The sequence below is a fragment of the Pseudophryne corroboree genome, chromosome 3 (genome assembly GCF_028390025.1).
Source record: "Pseudophryne corroboree isolate aPseCor3 chromosome 3, aPseCor3.hap2, whole genome shotgun sequence".
Classification (NCBI taxonomy): domain Eukaryota; kingdom Metazoa; phylum Chordata; class Amphibia; order Anura; family Myobatrachidae; genus Pseudophryne; species Pseudophryne corroboree.
In genome coordinates, this window is record NC_086446.1 from 228,938,382 (window position 1) to 228,960,866 (window position 22,485).

General features: G+C 42.9%; 1 protein-coding gene across 6 annotated transcripts in view; it reads left to right on the forward strand.

The window, feature by feature from the left end:
• Positions 1–19,138, forward strand: part of LOC135055160 (adenosine deaminase-like) — a 233,970-nt gene extending 214,832 nt beyond the window's left edge. For 4 of the 6 annotated variants that reach the window (XM_063958873.1, XM_063958870.1, XM_063958869.1 and 1 more), the window contains one exon: positions 3,075–3,918. In XM_063958873.1, coding sequence (XP_063814943.1) covers positions 3,075–3,170 — 96 coding nt within the window. In that variant the 3' untranslated portion in view covers positions 3,171–3,918. Of the gene's footprint in view, positions 1–3,074; positions 3,919–15,003; positions 15,450–19,031 lie in introns of those variants that run through there. The other 2 variants (XM_063958871.1, XM_063958872.1) reach the window with 2 other exon arrangements.
• Positions 19,139–22,485: the final 3,347 nt, after the last annotated feature.

Sequence of the window (22,485 nt, forward strand, 5' to 3'; positions counted from 1 at the left end):
AAATCACATGGCTTAATCTTAATTCTCCCTAGTTCAACTTCCTAATAATACAAGTAGATATAATACACCCCAGAGAAATAAAATGAAACATTATGCTGTGACCTCCAACCGGTACTGACTGTCCGCTGCGGCGTAACCCTGAGCCCTAGCTGTCGCTGCACCATATCGCTGGTTAGACATCCCGCCCCCCCCAGCACCTACACCCTGATTTTGAGTAGGCCACTCAGAAAAGTACAGGAGATTTAGGGGGCCGAACATTTCAGTTTTAACATAACATAAATAAAGTTTAAAATTTACACATGTCAGAGCCACATTTGCCATTTTCTATGCCATTAGATCCTCCTCCACAGGACACCAGCATTTGTCACATATGTCCCAGTATGAGCCAAATTCACATTACGCCACACAGTATGTGCCGACATTCACATTATGCCACACAGTAGGAGCTGAAATTAACACCACACAGTATACTGTATATAATATATCACAGATCAGCTGAAACATACAGTATATATGGGCAGGGATAGATACATCAACCATAAATTTGATTTATAAATATATATATATATACACACACACACACACACACACACACACACACACACACACACACACACACACACACACGTATATACATGTATAAACAAATACATGTATGTACATATATATATATGTACATGTATATATAGTACACTGAAAGGGTACATTATATTTATGAATTAATTGCTTCTCGATTCTGCAGCAGCAGCACTACCGGGTGGTCTTCAGTATGCCGACTGACGGGATCCCGGCGCACAGTATACAGGCGCCGGAATCCCGACAGTCGGCATACCGACACTTATTCTCCCTCGTGGGGGTCCACGACCCCCCTGGAGGGAGAATAAAATAGCGTGGCGCGCGCCACCGTGCCTGTAGCGTGGCGAGCGCAGCGAGCCCACAAGGGGCTCATTTGCGCTTGCCACACTGTCGGTAAGCCGGCGGTCGGCCTCCCGGCGCTGGTATGCTGGTCGCCGGGAGCCCGACCGCCGGCATACCATAGTGAACCCGCACTACCAGTGTTACTCATAGAGTCACTTCACACTGACTGCTGCACCACACATCACTCAATCCCCGAGCCGCCCCCACCACCTGGTGAATAGACATGGGAGATGAAGGACCAGCAGCGCCACGTTCAGTATTGTGAATTACCCGCACACTCCTTGTGACACCTGCTTCCCGTCTGCGCTCCCATCCGATGCCCGCAGTCCGGAACCTGAACTGACAAATTAGTCTCACCAGAATGTGTCTGGAGGCGGCTCCCAGTTTCCCCTAGAGGAGAGCTGCCCATGGTGTGGCGGCACACTAGGACTGAGACCGTGGCTGGAGGAGAGCGCGGGCGGACATCATCACGTCACATTGCAAGGTGACATCAGTCCCCCTATGAGGCCGTCGACCAGTGCACTCAGCATACAGTATTATGTTATCAGCAGGCAGCAGGGCCCGGGCGCAGCAGTGGGGGGAGGCACGGGAATTAAGCTGTAGGCTGGGCTCCGCCGATCACATGCTCAGCGATCACTAACTGTGCTACAACAAGCGTGCCGTGTGGGAGTGCCGGACATTAGGGGGTGCCTGAGCACACCAGGCACCCCCCGTGCGCACGCCTATGTAGACGGCACAAGATTCTCACCCTATTCTCTCACAGGACAAATCACAAAGATCTGTCACCCACCACTGCCAGCAGGGCCGGTTCTAGCCCTTTTTGCGCCCCGGGCGGGAAATAGGGGCATGGCTTCTTACAGAGGCGTGGTCAGTTACGCCCCCTGTACAGTAGAGTAGCGCTGCTGAAATGCTATGCGGTGCGTGATGACGTCATCGCGCAATGCACAGCAAAGGTCCTCTCCACGAAGGGAAACTAGACGCGTAGCGTCTAGTTCCCTTCACAGCGGCACCAGCGGGGGACACAGCCGGCAGCGGGGGGCACAGCAGGAGCGGATCTTGCCATGGTGCGGCGCCCTCCGGAAGGCGGCGCCCCGGGCAAAAGTCCTGCTTGCCCGTGGCAAGATCTGCTACTGACTGCCAGAGAGGGTGTTATACATAAAACAGAGCAAACATTCATCATAATACTGGGAACTTGTAAATTATATTGTTTACTACTCTTTCTAAAGAAGATTATGATAGTTTAGTACTGTAGTTTGCTTCATATTAAAGCATACTATAAGCCCGTAAAGGAAGTGCCTCAATTTAGAAATGTCATAATAATCTGCAAGTACAGGTTGAGTATCCCATATCCAAATATTCCGAAATACGGAATATTCCGAAATACGGACTTTTTTGAGTGAGACTGAGATAGTGAAACCTTTGTTTTTTGATGGCTCAGTGTACACAAACTTTGTTTAATACTCAAAGTTATTAAAAATATTGTATTAAATGAACTTCAGACTGTGTGTATAAGGTGTATATGACACATAAATGAATTCTGTGAATGTACACACACTTTGTTTAATGCACAAAGTTATAAAAAATATTGGCTAAAATGACCTTCAGGCTGTGTGTATAAGGTGTATATGAAACATAAATGCATTCTGTGCTTAGATTTAGGTCCCATCACCATAATATCTCGTTATGGTATGCAATTATTCCAAAATACAGAAAAATCCGATATCCAAAATTCCTCTGGTCCCAAGTATTTTGGATAAGGGATACTCAACCTGTATAACATCTTACAGCCAGGCCTTGGGACTGAGTAGTACAAAGTCTACAGGAGTTACATTTATTATAGAGCAGTGGTAAAAATCAATAATAAAAAAAAAGATAAGCTTGAAACACAATAAAACACCCAGAGAGAGAAATTATAAAAAAGATGACTAAATATTGATAGTACTGCATTATAGGCCACACCCAAAGGACAAAGCTCAGGAGACACTAAAGAGATTTATTGATACAGTATGTTAGTATTTTGCTGTTTTATTATGATCATAGCAAATAAGGAGTATGTTAAATCCACTATAAGATCTGTGAATTCTTACAAGTAATGCTTTCTGCTTGGTCTCCTCAGTGGTTGTGGAATAATGTTAATGTTTTCGGTTTCCCCCCAGAATATCAATGCAGCTCGTTCTTGTTTTCTACCAGAGAAAGAAAAGAAAGAACTGCTGGAGGAATTGTATAAGGCCTATGGGATGACAGAGTTGTGACGCTGCATGTATTTCAAATAAAAATATCTGAGCACAATATGGCTTTTCCCATACCTCCCAACTTTGATCTCAGCGGTGGAGGGACAGCAGCGCATGCCCGTTTTTAGGGTGTGTGGCCTAATGGCAAGGGGGCGTGGCTTCACAGCAAGTGTCCCGATCGCAAGCCACGCCCCCATTTCCGTCATTATGGGGGCATGAACAGCGCTATGAGAGCTGCTGGTCATGCCCCCTGTCCCTCTCTGCCGTGAATAGACGCTGTTCGCATGACAGGGAGGGATCTCCCAACTGCCCCTCCCACCCGTGGGACACTGCGACCCGTGGGTGGGACAGCGGGACAGACCGTGAAAAACGGGACTGTCCCGCCAAAATCGGGACAGTTGGGAGGTATGCTTTTTCTGTCTCTTCCCCTTTTCTGTTGCCCCAGACATTTTTACCATAGGACTTACATGTAACTGTATAAATGGGTGGTCTTCATGTTGCCGGCGGCCGGGCTCCCGGCGATCACCATACCAACACCGGAATCCCGACTGCCAGCATACCGACATCTTTTTTCCCTCTTGGGGGTCCACGACCCCCCTGGAGGGAGAATAGATAGCGTGGCGCGTGTAGTGAGCCCGCAAGGGGCTCATTTGCGCTCGCCCAGCTGTTGGTATGCCGGCGGTCGGGATTCCGGCACCGATATGCTGGTCGCCGGGACCCCGACCGCCGGCAAACCATACTACACCCGTATAAATCTTCTCTGTAACAGGTCTGTTTTACCCATTAGAAAATCCACAAATTGGTTGGATATCTGTGCGCTGTCTACAGCTGCTAATACGGGTATTCCTAACGAGGTTTCTCCACCCTCAAATTACATAGACATTGACAAACATTTAGGATACCACTGATTAAGCGCTGTGCGAAGATCAGGAATCAAATCACATTCATATAATCTCTTTTTCTTCAGTCCATTAGACCGGAAAAGAAAAGAGAAACATAGAACATAGTGCAGTATCTCTGGTTAAAAATTTAATGACATACAATACACATGAACATAAAATATCCTGGATAGCGATACTAAGAGTAAAATGACAGCTTGCGCTGTATAGGCATTCAAAGTAGTGGAAAATCCGACACGGATACAGGTAGTGGGTAATTACCAGAACAAGGTGGAAACTAGCGTGTATAGTTCCTTAGGTGTGCTGACATCAAGGCTCGTCCAGCTGCAGCAGGAGTTGTCTTTCTGGTGTCAGTTCAGCCCTCTTGGTCTGGCATTGATGATACCACGTCCCTCTCCGGTTGGTAAAGTCCACTGGGGCACCCACGCGTTCCGACCCTGCCTGGGTCTTTCTCAAGGTTTTGCTCCGTTTGTGAATGCCTCACTTGCATATTGGTCCGGTTTAAAAATCCCACCCTCCACTGTGATTGGTCCCGGCACAGCTGGTCTCTATACATAGTGTACCTAATTGTCTCTGACACTCGTGCGCCGGGTACCTCCTCCCTGTCACACTCCCCCCGACTGTAACCAATCAAGATAATGCAGTCCGGAATCAGTCCGGTCACGTGATCTCCACTGGCGTCACGTGATTCTCTCCTTAGGTTTTCATATGCGGAAGCTTTAGTAGTTTGTTACCATGGTCCCGTGAAGACGCGCTTATCATCACGTCATCACGTTTTTCCGTCATCACGTTTTTCCGTAACCATGACGACCGTTTGTTTCCGTCATTACATAATTACGTCATTCCGTCTTCGGGTTTGTTATTGTCACGGCAACCATTAACTTGGTGATTCCCGTGACTTCTATGATTATCATGGAGACCAGACCCCACATTAGATATCGGACTGTTTTATAGGAAGCTGATAGTGTAACGGATGGTGGTCAATCACTTTCTGTATAAATACAGAGATATAAAGAAAAACGGTGGTTAGAAGCAAATTCATAATTAAAAAGACAAACTTAACCACAGTTCAGGGAAAAGGGGACATCTATCTTGCTGGAGTTGAATATCACAAAAACCACTTCACCTCAAAGTCTAGGTTTAACCCTCCAGGTTGGAGGGTACCCATATCATATATGAGACGCATCTCGGCTTTTGCTAATTGGGTGGAGATATCACGTCTTCTCCATTGTCCCTGTACCCATTGTAAGCCTACAAATCGAGTGATAGCTGATATTGAACATCCATGCACCTTCTTAAAATGGTTAGAAAGTGCGTGGGTTTCCAAACCCTTTTTTATGTTTCTGATGTGTTCCCCTAGTCTAACTTTTAGCGGTCTTGAGGTCCGCCCTATGTAGACTAGGTTACATTCACATTCCACAGCATAAATCACGTTTTTTGTTGCACACGTTATAAATTGCTTAATTTCCAAGGATTTTTTATTAATCATCATTTGGCTTGTTTTACTTTGGTTTGACATTTTAATTTCTTTACAAGCCATGCAGGACATGCATCTATAGAAACCCTTAGATTTAATTCTCGAGGGGTCTTTTACTGGTGGACATGCACTCCTTACAAGAGTGTTACCTATATTTGGTGCCTTGCGGTATATACACACCGGTTTAGAGGGTAGGGCTGATCCCAGGATTGGGTCCTTTTTTAGAACTCCCCAATGTCGGGTCATGATCTTTTCAATTGACTTGTATTGATCGTTATAAGTAGTTACAAATGCCCATCCAAATTCTTTTTTGTTAGGGTCGATATTCTTAGGGTCCCTATTTTTGTCTGCCAATAAAACCCCTCTTTCAAGCCCCTCTATTTCTGTGGTGGCTTTCTCTATCCAATTCTTATTATAACCACAGGCCATAAAATTCTCCCGCATCTTTCCTGCCTGTCTGTGGTAAAGTTCATTCTTTGAGCAATTTCTTTTTACTCTTTTCAATTGCCCTGCAGGTATAGATCGGAGCCAGTTGGGATGGTGACAACTGGCCGCATTGATGTAACTCAAGGAGTCTGTATTTTTGGTGTATGTTTTTGTGTGTAAATTATTATCTTCCACATATATGGTGATATCTAGGAAATTGATCGTTTCTCGACTTCTAGTAAAGGAAAACTCTATGTTTAGAGTGTTATTATTCAAATATGTGGAGAACTCATCAAGAGATCTATCATCTCCCCGCCAAAAGAACAAAACATCATCAATATATCGGGACCATGACACCAGATCCGCCCCAAATTGATGGCCTGCCCAAATGTGCTCATCCTCCCATCGACCCATGAACACATTTGCGTAACTTGGGGCGAATCTGGTGCCCATGGCGGTCCCGACCTTTTGCAGGAAGAAATCTCCTTTAAAAGAAAAATAATTATTTTGTAAGATGAATGTTACAGCCTCAATGAGAAACTTCTGTAATCCCTCTGTTAATTGACTTTTTTCCAGGGTTTTACTGACAGCTTTTATTCCATCCTGATGGTCAATAATTGTGTATAACGACCGTACATCGGCTGTCACCATGATCAGGTCTTTATCCCATTTAATATCTTTTATTAATTTAAGGACATCCTTGGTGTCCTTAAGGTGGGATTTATTCAGCGGTACCAAAGGCTGTAAATGATAATCCACAAATTGGGATAGGTTTGCTGTTGCTGAATCTATTCCCGATACTATAGGTCTCCCCGGTGGATCCACCAAACTTTTGTGGATCTTGGGGAGAACATATAGTACCGGGATTACTGGTTCTATATTAATTATGAACCTTTGTTCATCTTCACTCAGTATCTCATTTGTCCTATATTTCTCTATAAGGGACTGTAATTTTTGGTTAATTTCTAATGTGGGATCCGTTCGTAACTTCCAATAGGTGGTACGGTCTCCCAATTGTCTGAGAATTTCAGCTTCATAATCCACTGTATTCATTAAGACGATACCACCGCCTTTATCGGCTGGTTTAATCGTGATTTCTTCCATTTCTTGTAATCCCTTTAGGGCATTCCTTTCTTTGCCCGTCAGGTTATGTTTTTGTGTTCCCCTCCTTACTTTATTAAGATCATCACGAACAAGTGTGTAGAAGGTTTCTATAAAGTTACCTTTACAGAAGGTCGGGTAGAATACCGATTTTGGTTTAAAAGGTTTGTACTCTACCTCTTCAGGGGTTATCGAGCTTTCTGATTCCTTTCCTAAGAAGAATTTTTTGACAGTTAACTTCCTAATAAACCTTTGCAGATCCACAAAAAGAGAAAACTGATTAATATTATTCGAAGGCGCATATTTAAGTCCTTTTTCAAGGACACTCTTTTCATATAAATTGAGGGGGTGACTACTCAAATTAAAAATTTTCACCCTACCCGTTGGTGGATTTGACCCTTCTTCTTCTGGATTTGTTATTTCCACATTACTTGATTCACCATCAGGATTTTTATCTTTAGGTGTTCTCAGGCTTTTCTTTTTCCTAGATTTTTTTACCTTATTGACCCTTCCTCCTCTCTTTCCCCTTTTTTTCCTTTTGGCTATTTGTATTGTTCCCTCCTCCCTCTCCTCCCTAAAAAAGGGGAGTAGGAGTTGGAGCCCTCTTCCCTCAAGACTTCAAATCTGTTGGGTCTTATTGTATCTCTTTCTGTAGTGTATGTTTTAAATCCTCTAGTTTCCCCTCCTTGTCTTTCTCTCCATCTATCTCTTGATGATTAATAAAAAATCCTTGGAAATTAAGCAATTTATAACGTGTGCAACAAAAAACGTGATTTATGCTGTGGAATGTGAATGTAACCTAGTCTACATAGGGCGGACCTCAAGACCGCTAAAAGTTAGACTAGGGGAACACATCAGAAACAAAAAAAAAAGGGTTTGGAAACCCACGCACTTTCTAACCATTTTAAGAAGGTGGGAAGAGGGCTCCAACTCCTACTCCCCTTTTTTAGGGAGGAGAGGGAGGAGGGAACAATACAAATAGCCAAAAGGAAAAAAAGGGGAAAGAGAGGAGGAAGGGTCAATAAGGTAAAAAAATCTAGGAAAAAGAAAAGCCTGAGAACACCTAAAGATAAAAATCCTGATGGTGAATCAAGTAATGTGGAAATAACAAATCCAGAAGAAGAAGGGTCAAATCCACCAACGGGTAGGGTGAAAATTTTTAATTTGAGTAGTCACCCCCTCGATTTATATGAAAAGAGTGTCCTTGAAAAAGGACTTAAATATGCGCCTTCGAATAATATTAATCAGTTTTCTCTTTTTGTGGATCTGCAAAGGTTTATTAGGAAGTTAACTGTCAAAAAATTCTTCTTAGGAAAGGAATCAGAAAGCTCGATAACCCCTGAAGAGGTAGAGTACAAACCTTTTAAACCAAAATCGGTATTCTACCCGACCTTCTGTAAAGGTAACTTTATAGAAACCTTCTACACACTTGTTCGTGATGATCTTAATAAAGTAAGGAGGGGAACACAAAAACATAACCTGACGGGCAAAGAAAGGAATGCCCTAAAGGGATTACAAGAAATGGAAGAAATCACGATTAAACCAGCCGATAAAGGCGGTGGTATCGTCTTAATGAATACAGTGGATTATGAAGCTGAAATTCTCAGACAATTGGGAGACCGTACCACCTATTGGAAGTTACGAACGGATCCCACATTAGAAATTAACCAAAAATTACAGTCCCTTATAGAGAAATATAGGACAAATGAGATACTGAGTGAAGATGAACAAAGGTTCATAATTAATATAGAACCAGTAATCCCGGTACTATATGTTCTCCCCAAGATCCACAAAAGTTTGGTGGATCCACCGGGGAGACCTATAGTATCGGGAATAGATTCAGCAACAGCAAACCTATCCCAATTTGTGGATTATCATTTACAGCCTTTGGTACCGCTGAATAAATCCCACCTTAAGGACACCAAGGATGTCCTTAAATTAATAAAAGATATTAAATGGGATAAAGACCTGATCATGGTGACAGCCGATGTACGGTCGTTATACACAATTATTGACCATCAGGATGGAATAAAAGCTGTCAGTAAAACCCTGGAAAAAAGTCAATTAACAGAGGGATTACAGAAGTTTCTCATTGAGGCTGTAACATTCATCTTACAAAATAATTATTTTTCTTTTAAAGGAGATTTCTTCCTGCAAAAGGTCGGGACCGCCATGGGCACCAGATTCGCCCCAAGTTACGCAAATGTGTTCATGGGTCGATGGGAGGATGAGCACATTTGGGCAGGCCATCAATTTGGGGCGGATCTGGTGTCATGGTCCCGATATATTGATGATGTTTTGTTCTTTTGGCGGGGAGATGATAGATCTCTTGATGAGTTCTCCACATATTTGAATAATAACACTCTAAACATAGAGTTTTCCTTTACTAGAAGTCGAGAAACGATCAATTTCCTAGATATCACCATATATGTGGAAGATAATAATTTACACACAAAAACATACACCAAAAATACAGACTCCTTGAGTTACATCAATGCGGCCAGTTGTCACCATCCCAACTGGCTCCGATCTATACCTGCAGGGCAATTGAAAAGAGTAAAAAGAAATTGCTCAAAGAATGAACTTTACCACAGACAGGCAGGAAAGATGCGGGAGAATTTTATGGCCTGCGGTTATAATAAGAATTGGATAGAGAAAGCCACCACAGAAATAGAGGGGCTTGAAAGAGGGGTTTTATTGGCAGACAAAAATAGGGACCCTAAGAATATCGACCCTAACAAAAAAGAATTTGGATGGGCATTTGTAACTACTTATAACGATCAATACAAGTCAATTGAAAAGATCATGACCCGACATTGGGGAGTTCTAAAAAAGGACCCAATCCTGGGATCAGCCCTACCCTCTAAACCGGTGTGTATATACCGCAAGGCACCAAATATAGGTAACACTCTTGTAAGGAGTGCATGTCCACCAGTAAAAGACCCCTCGAGAATTAAATCTAAGGGTTTCTATAGATGCATGTCCTGCATGGCTTGTAAAGAAATTAAAATGTCAAACCAAAGTAAAACAAGCCAAATGATGATTAATAAAAAATCCTTGGAAATTAAGCAATTTATAACGTGTGCAACAAAAAACGTGATTTATGCTGTGGAATGTGAATGTAACCTAGTCTACATAGGGCGGACCTCAAGACCGCTAAAAGTTAGACTAGGGGAACACATCAGAAACATAAAAAAGGGTTTGGAAACCCACGCACTTTCTAACCATTTTAAGAAGGTGCATGGATGTTCAATATCAGCTATCACTCGATTTGTAGGCTTACAATGGGTACAGGGACAATGGAGAAGACGTGATATCTCCACCCAATTAGCAAAAGCCGAGATGCGTCTCATATATGATATGGGTACCCTCCAACCTGGAGGGTTAAACCTAGACTTTGAGGTGAAGTGGTTTTTGTGATATTCAACTCCAGCAAGATAGATGTCCCCTTTTCCCTGAACTGTGGTTAAGTTTGTCTTTTTAATTATGAATTTGCTTCTAACCACCGTTTTTCTTTATATCTCTGTATTTATACAGAAAGTGATTGACCACCATCCGTTACACTATCAGCTTCCTATAAAACAGTCCGATATCTAATGTGGGGTCTGGTCTCCATGATAATCATAGAAGTCACGGGAATCACCAAGTTAATGGTTGCCGTGACAATAACAAACCCGAAGACGGAATGACGTAATTATGTAATGACGGAAACAAACGGTCGTCATGGTTACGGAAAAACGTGATGACGGAAAAACGTGATGACGTGATGATAAGCGCGTCTTCACGGGACCATGGTAACAAACTACTAAAGCTTCCGCATATGAAAACCTAAGGAGAGAATCACGTGACGCCAGTGGAGATCACGTGACCGGACTGATTCCGGACTGCATTATCTTGATTGGTTACAGTCGGGGGGAGTGTGACAGGGAGGAGGTACCCGGCGCACGAGTGTCAGAGACAATTAGGTACACTATGTATAGAGACCAGCTGTGCCGGGACCAATCACAGTGGAGGGTGGGATTTTTAAACCGGACCAATATGCAAGTGAGGCATTCACAAACGGAGCAAAACCTTGAGAAAGACCCAGGCAGGGTCGGAACGCGTGGGTGCCCCAGTGGACTTTACCAACCGGAGAGGGACGTGGTATCATCAATGCCAGACCAAGAGGGCTGAACTGACACCAGAAAGACAACTCCTGCTGCAGCTGGACGAGCCTTGATGTCAGCACACCTAAGGAACTATACACGCTAGTTTCCACCTTGTTCTGGTAATTACCCACTACCTGTATCCGTGTCGGATTTTCCACTACTTTGAATGCCTATACAGCGCAAGCTGTCATTTTACTCTTAGTATCGCTATCCAGGATATTTTATGTTCATGTGTATTGTATGTCATTAAATTTTTAACCAGAGATACTGCACTATGTTCTATGTTTCTCTTTTCTTTTCCGGTCTAATGGACTGAAGAAAAAGAGATTATATGAATGTGATTTGATTCCTGATCTTCGCACAGCGCTTAATCAGTGGTATCCTAAATGTTTGTCAATGTCTGTTTTACCCATTGTTTGTTCAACCTGAGCTGTGTTCCCCATATGCAACATAATCATCACCACTTGGAAAAGGAATCTTAAGTCCCTACTAAAAATGTGCCCACTGTACACAGCCCTGGATAGAAGATAACAGTACATCCTATGAGCATTTATATACAGTATACTGTGCCACATTTGTGCATAGCGATCCCAAGTGCATTTTTGTTAAATTTTTATTAAATACAATGCTTTTTATTGTTTTTCATTTATAGCATACAAATTAACATGTTACACCCCAACCCACAATTACAAACCCTGCATGTAACAATACAATATTGAACAGATAATCAATAAACATTGAATTTGGTACACATCTTTGATGGTCATTGCAGTTATTTATATTCCAAGGAACCTCATATACCCCTTTCACATCGCCAAAATAACCCAGCTTTTTACCGGGTCGACCCGGGTCGAGGTGCGGTGTGAAAGCGCCAAACTGAATATCCCGGGTCATCCAACCCAGTATTTCAGCACGGGTTAAAAGGGTTAAACACATGCTGGACCCGGATTATTGTGCACTAAAAAGCTACAGTCACGGGATATTCGACCCGCCTCTGAAGAAATAGTGCTGATTGGCTGTTTCCAGTCAGCTGAGGTCTGTTTACTGTACTGCACTGCGAGCACAAGTTTGGAAAGCAATCAGCACAGTTCTCTGCACTCCTTTGGACCAATTCTGCACTCCTTTGGACCTAGTTCTTTACTCCTTTGGACCTCATAAGCCATGGCAACCTGGAGTGATGAGGAAATCAGATAGTTGTTGCAGATTAGGGGTGAGGAAGATATACGTAGGCAGATAACAGGTACAGTCAGGAATACGATAACTTATCGCAACATCAGTAAAATGATTGCAGCATCTGGATTTATTAGGTTCCAACAGCAGGTGGTCAATAAGTTGAAGGCACTCAAGAAACAATATCACAAGGTTAACAACCACAATAGGAATCGCAGTGGTGCTGCCCGCATGGATTGGCAGTATTTTGAGCTGTGTGCCCAAGCATTTGGCCATACCGCATTAAGCAGCCCTGTGACATTGTCATCCAGTCTGGCTGCCGCTGAAACTAGCCATGCCTGTGCTGCAGAATCCCTTCCTCCTGTAGTGACCCCAGAGGCACGGTCATCTCCCACACCGTCACCTGCATTGTTTGTGGATGAGCCTACACACATAGCGGCTGATCCACTGTTGATGGAAGAAGACGCCGGTGTGTTGCCTACAACACAGGTGGCTGATGAGACACAACCTGCACCTAGTCTGGCCGCAACAACCCCAACATCAACAACCCCAACGCAGCCTTTACAAGGATCATGTAAGTTAACAATTACATATTTATAACAAAATCTGCACATACACTTGTCTTATTATTTGTCTACTTGTCACCCGATTCCGATGTATAGGCCAGAGAAAACGTGTAGAAAGTGGGCAAATAATAAAATATTCAAAAGTAATTGGAGATGAATTACAACTAAAATAATATTAAAAATGATAAATGTTGCAGTGTATGCAGTGTGTAGGTGGGAGGAGACCACAGACATGCTTGCTATCATCACTGCTGTTTTCTATATCCTCACTGCAAATCGTATTTGTAAAGACATTTTTGATCTCTTGCGCCCACAGTATATACTGTACCGCCACGCAGGAGGAGGCCTAAAAAGATAGAACCGGCAGCCAAAACCATGATGACTGTTTTGCTGGATAAGCTTGAACAAATGGATGCAGCCATGGCAGCCAGGGAAGATGCTTGCATGGAATGTTTCCTGGCAGTAGAACAAGCCATGCAGAACAATTTGTTAGATCATATTAGAAACATGCAGGCGGAAAATAACAGAGATGCTTGTGAGCGACAGAGGGAGAACCAGAAGTTTCTCATGTCTCTATTTGGTAGCCAAAGTCAATGCTTAGGGCACCCAAATAATATGTCTCCCCAATACAGTCACTCATATCCCCAATTCAATTCAGCACCTTACCCAGCACCATATGAGTATAGTCATCCCCAACCACCCCTACACAGAGGCCAGTAGATCCTAATGCACCGGTGTATCAAAATTTACCTTAACCTCAAAGGTTTTTATTTATATTACCTGAGTATTTGTTGACTTGTTGTTGTTGTTATTATTATTATTATTATTATATTTTAAAAAAACTTAAAGCATTAATAATATAGTATATATTAACATAGTATTGTTATATGGTATTTACAGAGCTTGTTTTGAATCATACCCCTTTTCTACTAGCTCTAAAAACATGGGTAAATGCGCGGGGGTGCGCATTCACCCGTGTTTTTTTTTCTTCTAGTGGAAATGGCCCCCCCTGCAAATTCCCGGATCAGGCTCCCGGCTGCGACTCGTGCTAGCTAGTGGAAAAGGAGTATAAATGAAAAAGGTGTCACACCTGTTTTGTAAACCTACTAAAATGTAATTTTTCAACAAAAAACAAAGTATAACACACAATAGCAGTTGTACATGGGCACAGTAGTTGAATGGCAATAAACATTTTTGGAAAACTATAAAAACTAAAAAACATTTAAACCAACAAAGATGAAAAGTTGGCCATTATTGCAGCCCTAATTTGTTCAGCACTTGCTGCATGGTCACCCAAATATGACTCTGGATGAATTGCAGGATAGACACATTTAGAGTCCTTTACTGTCCACTCCGATAGGAATTCCTCCCTCCTAAACTCACAGAGATAATAGAGAGTGATCTAGAACAATCCATTAGGTATCCCACAGCAATACCAGCATTGACACAATTCCTTGCTGTGTTACATTTTGTTGCCACTGGGTCGTATCAGCATGTGGTGGGAGACCTGGTTGGCATGTCGCAGGGCAAGTTCAGTAAGGTCCTGCGGCATGTCAGCCAGGCTTTCAGAAAAAGAGTAAAGCAATTTATAGCTATGCCTTTGGATGTTGGTGCCCTGGATGTGGTGAAGCGGCAATTTCAGGAAGGTGGTAGTCGCTTCCCACACGTTATTGGGGTTGTGGATGGAACACATGTAGCTATTGTTGCACCAAGACATAATAAAGAAATTTATAGAAACAGGAAACTGTTTCATTCTCTGAATGTAATGGTTGTTTGTGGGCCATCCCTCCAGATCCTGTCCCTGAATGCTAAGTTCCCGGGGAACTCCCATGATACACATGTCATTAGACAATCAGGGGCAGACTAGATGGGCCAAGTGGTTCTTATCTGCCATCAAATTCTACGTTTCTATGTTTCTATGATATGGCAGAGATTAAGAACGAGGGAAGGCCAAGACATGTGGTTATTGGGTGAGTTTACTATTTTTATGTTTAGAACAGTCATATTTTTTGTATTACATTATGTTTTGACCTATTTTACTTTTGCTATTTTCATCTTATCAAACAGGAGACCGTGGATATCCTTGCACCCCCTGGCTCATGACTCCTTACAGTAAACCCAGGCCAGGACCACAGACGGCATTTAACTCTGCGCTTACTGCCACTAGACAGCTGGTGGAGCGCACGATTGGTGTCCTTAAAGGGCGTTTTTGTGTGCTCCACTGCACTGGTGGCGACATCATGTATTCGCCGGAGATGGTAAGTAAAATTGTGGTCCTGTGCACGATCCTACATAACATCGCTGTAAGGAGTCGCGTAGAGCTTCCCCAAACGGAGGAATTGCCGGATGAGGAGCCAGGGGTTGGCCGGTCATTCGGTGGGGGGAGTGTGTCCCAGCGGGGGAATGAAGTAAGGGCACGAATTGTCTGTGATTATTTAAGGTATTTTGATTTTAACCTTATTTATTCTCATTTTCCCAAAGTCTCTGTATTTGTATTGTAATTTTGGTCTGATGTCATTTAGGTAGCTTCATAGTGTGTTTTTTTTTTGTGAGTCTATATTATTCTTTGTTTATGTTAAAAATCTGTAATATTCTCCTTATGTATTTTGATCAAATATTGTTGTTGACAATGTTTTTATTTTTTGTAATTTCTAATTAATTTGTTTTTGGATAATTGTGTTAATAACTATATTTTTTTACATTTTTTTTGGTTTTGGCTTGTGCATCTGTTTACATTACAAATGACACAACATATGATCCTAAATGTCGAAAACTTTGTGACTTTGTGCAGCTGATTGTTATTGACAAATGTGGTGAGTACACAGATTGTAACAATTACTTTTCAATAAGTGTGTGTGTATGTGAGTGTGTGTGTGTGTGTGTGAGTGTGATTGTGAGTGTGTGTTTGTGTATGTGTATGTGAGTGTGTGTGAGTGTGATTGTGAGTGAGTGATTTTGAGTGAGTGTTTGTGTGTGTGTGTGTGTGAGTGAGTGTGTGTGAGTGTAATTGTGAGTGTATGTTTTTTTTTTCTTGTTCTTCCGCGGCTGCGAATTTCCGCTAATGCGAACTGTACCCACTGTATTTCACATTAATGCACACATATCAATAAAGTTTATTACAGATGACACCATCAATTGACAACCAATCAAATGGCAGCACACACTATAAATATATGCCCATGTATGGAAAACGCCATTGGCACCATGCGCGCAGCTGCTTTTACACGACAAGAGCTGCGCGTGCTGGTCGCGGTCATGGACCGCTGCGTAGGCCGCGCAGGGCCCTTTATCCCAAATAGGGTAAAGCGCGAGGCCTACACGGAGGTCCGCCGCTTACTGCGAGTACACGCCCGGAGCAGGAGGACAATAATCCAATTAGAGAGGCGCTGGAGCGACCTCCGCAGACGCACGCCGGACCTGTTGGCGGAGCTACGCCAACAAATCCGAAATAGACGTAGACGCAGTAAGTTTCACATTACATTAAATAACACTGAGATTGTTAGCAGAAACGTTTAATGTAAAGACTGCATATTTTCACAAATAAGTTATATAGAGTGTAAATTAGCAGACTGTCAATATACTATTGTAGAACAAACATGACGCAGTGTGTGTGGTTATGGCAAGCAGTACTGACTGTGTAGCAAAGTGCTTCAGAAAAAGGGAATGTTGTTGTACTGCGTTGCTACACAGGCTGTCGAAGGAACCCAATAACTTGGGGTGGGGTAAATTTACTAAGGTGCTTTTTTTTTTTAGAACTGGTGATGTTGCCTATAGCAACCAATCAGATTCTAGCTATTATCTTCTAGAAGCAGCTTGATAAATGTTAAGTAGAATCAGATTGTTTGCTATGGGCAACATCATCATTTTTTTAATCCATAAACTAAATATTACATATGTCATTCTAGGGCAAGCAAAATGGCAAGCTGCGGATCAAAGCCCTGACCAATCCCCTTCTCAGCACCCCTCCCCTTCTGTGGCCCCAAGCCCCTCTCCGCCCCCTCCTCCTCTCTTTCCCAATCCCCTTCTCAGCCCCCCTCCCCTTCTGTGGCCCAATCCCCCTCTCCACCCCAATCACCATCTCTTTCTCAATCCCCTTCTCAGGCCCCCTCCCCTTCTGTGGCCCAATCCCCCTCTCTGCCCCAATCACCATCTCTTTCCCAATCCCCTTCTCAGGCCCCTCCCCTTCTGTGGCCCAATCCCCCCCCTCCCCCTCTCTTTCTCAATCCCCTTCTCAGGCCCCCTCCCCTTCTGTGGCCCAAACCCCCTCTCCGCCCCAATCACCATCTCTTTCCCAATCCCCTTCTCAGGCCCACTCCCCTTCTGTGGCCCAATCCCCCTCTCCGCCCCAATCGCCCTCTCTTTCACAATCACCTTCTCTGCCCCCCTCCCCCTCTCTTTACCAATACCCCTCTCTGTCCCCCTCCCCATCTGTAGGCCAAACCACCACTCCGCCCACCTCCCCCTCTCTTTCCCATTCCCCCTCTCTGGCCCCCTCCCCCTCTGTGGCCCAAACACCCTCTCCGCCCCCCTCCCCTTCTCAATCAGACCCACCCTCTGTAATCAGCTCCCCAATCCATCCTCCTTCCCCAATCCATCCTCCTTCCCCCATCCATCCTCCTTCCCCCATCCAGCCTCCTTCCCCACCCAGTGAATGGGCAGCAGAAGCCCCTGAGGATGTGGAGGGTGCTGCGCATGTGCCAGATGAGAGTAACATTTTACACATTTTACATGTATTTGTTACCTACTTTAACTTCAAATTCCAATACATGCAGTGTTGTACTATGGCCAATCTTTGGCCAAGGAAAAATGTTTGTGTTCTTCATCATGGTATGGATGTTGCATTTACATTTGTGTGAGTATCATTAGATGTACAGTGTCTATGTCTGCAATGTTTAGGGTGTCCACTCTAGGTGGACACTCATTAGGTCGACAGGGTTGCCAGGACAACATGGTTTTTATGTGCTAGGTTGTCAGTGAAACAGTTAAACCTGAGTGGAGTTTAGTATGTTGTTGGTCTTTTACACTTGTGCCTGGGTATTCTGAATATTAGCACATTCAACTCGCATGCTTCACTTTGTTAGCCAGGCTAAGGGCACAGTGATTTGTGTTGTGAAAGTTACACTCAAAAAATGATTAATTTCTAATAAAATAACCTGTTTCACCTTATGTAGTAAGGCAGGCTTTCAGGGAGTGTGGGCATGCTAGGATATGTTGTTCTTCTGAAGATGTTGATATGCAGTGTGATGATGCAGGGCCAACAACAAAAAGTACACCCGACATTAACCCCAGCTGGGGTTCTTCTGAACAGGGTATACCATTAGGAGGGTATACCTATAAAGGGTGGTCTGCAAGACACACCTGATAGTGGCATTTTTGACTTAATTGACTATAAGGGTCAGGGACAAAGTGTACCATTCAGGAGGGTACACCTATAAAGGGTAGTCTGCACGACACACCTGAGGAGGTTTCCATTCATAGCGAAACAATAAACAAATACGGTTTATTTTGTCTTACGAATATCATTGTACATATAGGGCTTACATACATCATTGACAACCCATATGCAAAAATAGTTATTTTGCATTTGTCACCCCTTCCCTCTTCCCCCCCCCCCCGCTCCCCATCTCCCAACATCCATATCCCTAAAGTGCGCTGTCCACTTTTTTCCAACAAAACAGAAAAGTCTGCTTCACTCCAGATGTGAATGAATCCCAGCATGGGGTTACATTTACTAAGATGGGAGTTCTATTGAAGATGGGATGTTGCCCATAGCAACCCAGAAGATTCTACTTCTCATTTATTTTGCACCTTCTACAAGATAATAAGTGGAATCTGATTGTTTGCTATGGCCAACATCCCATCTTAAATTGAACTCCCATCTTAGTAAATGTATGCCATGGTGTGGCACACTTTTGCAATGAACACTTTGGCATTAAAAAACATTGCTGAGCATGCTTGTGTGTTGGTATGCTACTGTTTTAACATTCAAACATACATGATGTAGTCACTTTGGCATTAAAGTGTGCTTTGTGCCTTGCTTGTATCATAGGTAATGTGAGTAAGTTAGTAATGTTTTCTTTGACTCTTCTTTTCAGATGCTGCAGTTGGAGATCCGAACAGTTTGCCGGCACTTTTCCTGCGCCTAAAAGGCAATTTTGAGGGCAGTAATTGCCGATATTGTGTCAATAGAGACTTTTTTTTAAGTTTTAATTTTAATTTTTGTTAAAATTTCAATATATGAAAAAAAAAATAAAATAAAAAATAAAGACAAAAATTGTTGAAGTTAAGCGGGTGTTGTGTTTATTTATGCTATAAAGGAACAGCACATTGGCGTGCAGAAATTGGTGACCTAAAACAGTTCACACATCTTACTTAAGAATAATTTCATAAAAATACACCAACAATAATTAAAAAAAAAAAAACGTTAGGAGGTTATGGATTATAAATACATGTAAACACATTTATTCACACACTACACATCTACACAATACTTCAAACATTTGCATTAGACCAGGCACATTTCCCATATCTATATTTGGAATTTTTCCAGTACAATGTTTATGGCCAATTATGCCTACAAAGTGTTCTTCTGGTATTCTTTGAAGACTTAATTGGTCAGGACCATTGTCATTCATTACACTAATTGGATTCGTAATTGAGAAAGGCTTGTGGAGCCTTATTTAACTTAAAATTTGAAAAAAAAACCCATTGATGTGCGTTTTTTCGCAAAAGCTTGAGCAAATTTAAGACGAATGTGTAAATCTACGATGAGTTAGGATTTTAACGATGAGGTTTGTGCTTATGCAATGGGTTCGCATTAATGCGTTGTCATTTGGCATACTCCTACTTTGTGTACTACTGCGTACGAAATAGCAAAAATACGTTGAGGGCGGATATTTGCTATTATACAACGTAATCGCAATTTTGCGAATATGTTGTGCGAACGAAAAAAATAGCGAACAACTCGGAATGACCACCAGTGTTCCTATGTTAGGATCCTCTGGTGGTGAGCAATACCTTAAAACAAAAGAAAATCTTTCCCTCCCATTTACAGTAGAAAAGAAAGGACTTGATAGTGTAATAACGTTTTAAATAATTTTAATAACAATAATACACAAAAGGATGGATTCGTACAATTAGAAAAAAATCATAAGCTTATCTGATGAAATCACCATTGGAGAGGTAGCGGTAGGTGGCCACTATAAAGACCACAGGTCTTTATAGTGGCCTTTATAGAAAAAACGGCACAAAGCATTTTTTTCCATAAGCACTTTATATTGCAAAACTTGCACAACTTGCACTGGTCACTTTTAAATAAGTGCAATATTCTTTGCTGATACGAACCTCTCTCTCTGCCCACGTGACCACACTGTATCCTGGACGAGGGCATATATCCAGAAGTAAAGGACGAGAGAAGGAGTCCGTATAAAGAAAACTTTACAGGCACTACTATTTCTTAAGTCTGGTACGCACATTTATTTGTAAAAATTATCACACTGAAAGAGTGTCGTATAAAGAAAACTCTACAGGCACTATTGTTTCTCAATTCTGGTATGCGCATATTAGTAAAATAACCATACTGAGAGACTGATCAGTAACACAGCACTGATGGCGCAGAGATTTTACCCCTATGAACTTTTATCCTTGTGACTTACTAAAATATAAGCCAACTAGAAAATCTCATTGCAGCCACTATACGTGGGAGTGCTGCTTTTATAGAAGTTTATTAATAGATTTATAAGTTTATTTATTTACTTGAATTGTGTTACCTTGATTTTGAATGTATAGATAAAAACAGAAGATTTTTTTAGCGCTCATTTTGCACCCCTAGCACACACATATATATATAATTTTATATATATATATATATATATATATATATATATATATATATATATATATATATAGTGAAAAATAGAGGAATTTGGTGCACCAGGATTATGTCAACCCCAGATAATTAAAGGATCCTCAATGTGATACACAGTTTAAGCTGAATAAGCTTTAAGATATAAACATATAAAAATATAAAAATGTACTGTTCCTTTATAAAGATTTATTAAAAGAGTACACAGGCATACATAATGTCCATCATTTTACATAGGCAACAAGATGTAGTTCTCCTAGGCTTTGTGTAAGGACGTAGGTATTCGCTGCATATGTTACATCTGCCTCCCCTGCAGTGCACATGGTTTTGCCCATTAGCTAACAAATTTGCTGCTGCAATCAGATCTGGATTAGGCCTTTAGTGCTGTTATGTAATGTGTGTGAAGGGGGTGCCCTGAGTGATGTAGTATGGGTAGGTAGTGTAGTGCTGTTATATACTGTGGGGAGGCAGTGCAGTAAAGTAGTACAGAGATGTAGTGGAGTGAGTGTGTGGAGAGGTAGTGCAGTAACGTGGTGTGGAAAAGTAGATGTAGTGCGGGAATGTACAGTAGTCTAGAGAGGGGGTTCACTACGATATGCCGGCGGTCGGGCTCCCGGCGACCAGCATACCGGCGCCGGGAGGCCGACCGCTGGCTTACTGACAGTGTGGCGAGCGCAAATGAGCCCCTTGCGGGCTCGCTGCGCTCGCCATGATACGGGCACGGTGGCGCGCTACGCATGCCACACTATTTTATTCTCCCTCCAGGGGGGTCGTGGACCCCCACGAGGGAGAATAAGTGTCTGTATTTCGGCTGTCGGGCTCCCGGCGCCGGTTTGCTGGTCGCCGGGAGCCCGACCGCCGGCATACTGAAGACCACCCCTAGAGAGGTAGTGCAGTGAAATAGTGTGGAGTTGTACTGTGAGGAGGTAGAGTAGTTAAATACTGCAGGGTTGTAGTGCAGTGATGTAGTGTGAGTAAGTATCATAGTGATGTAGTGTGGGGAAGTAGCACAGTAATGTAATGTGAGGAGGTAACTTAGGGGGACATGTACTAAGCAGTGATAAAAGTGGAGAAGTGAGCCAGTGGAGAAGCTGCACATGGCAACCAATCAGCTGCTCTGTGTGCTTTTATAGTATGCAAATTAAAAATGTTACATCACTGCTGATTGGTTGCCATGGGCAACTTCTCCACTGGCTCAATTCTCCACTTTTATCGCTGCTTAGTACATCTCTCCCTTAGTGATGTAGTGTGGGGAGGTAGTACAGTGATATAATATGTCACCACCACCCCCCTTCCCCCCTTCCTTACCCACCCGGGAACTTCTCCACGGTGCTGATCACACTACCTGTGATGGCACATAATAGGCCCTTCCTAAATCTCAGCTTCAGGCCCAAGTGGACCTTAATCTGGCACTGCCCCCAGTAGGTCTATACTTACAAACTCCAGTCTAACGTTGACAGCAGATTCATTCTTTGGTTCTGCCATTATTTATCAGCCACTCTAGGCCACATTCACTAGCCGCATTTTGGGGGTCATTCCGAGTTGATCATAGCTGTGCTAAATTTAGCAAAGCTACGATCAGGCACTCAGACATGTGGGGGGACGCACAGCACAGGGCTAGTCCACCCGGCATGTCAGTGCCGGCCCCCCCTCCCGTAGAAATGCAAAAGCAGCGCACAGTGGCG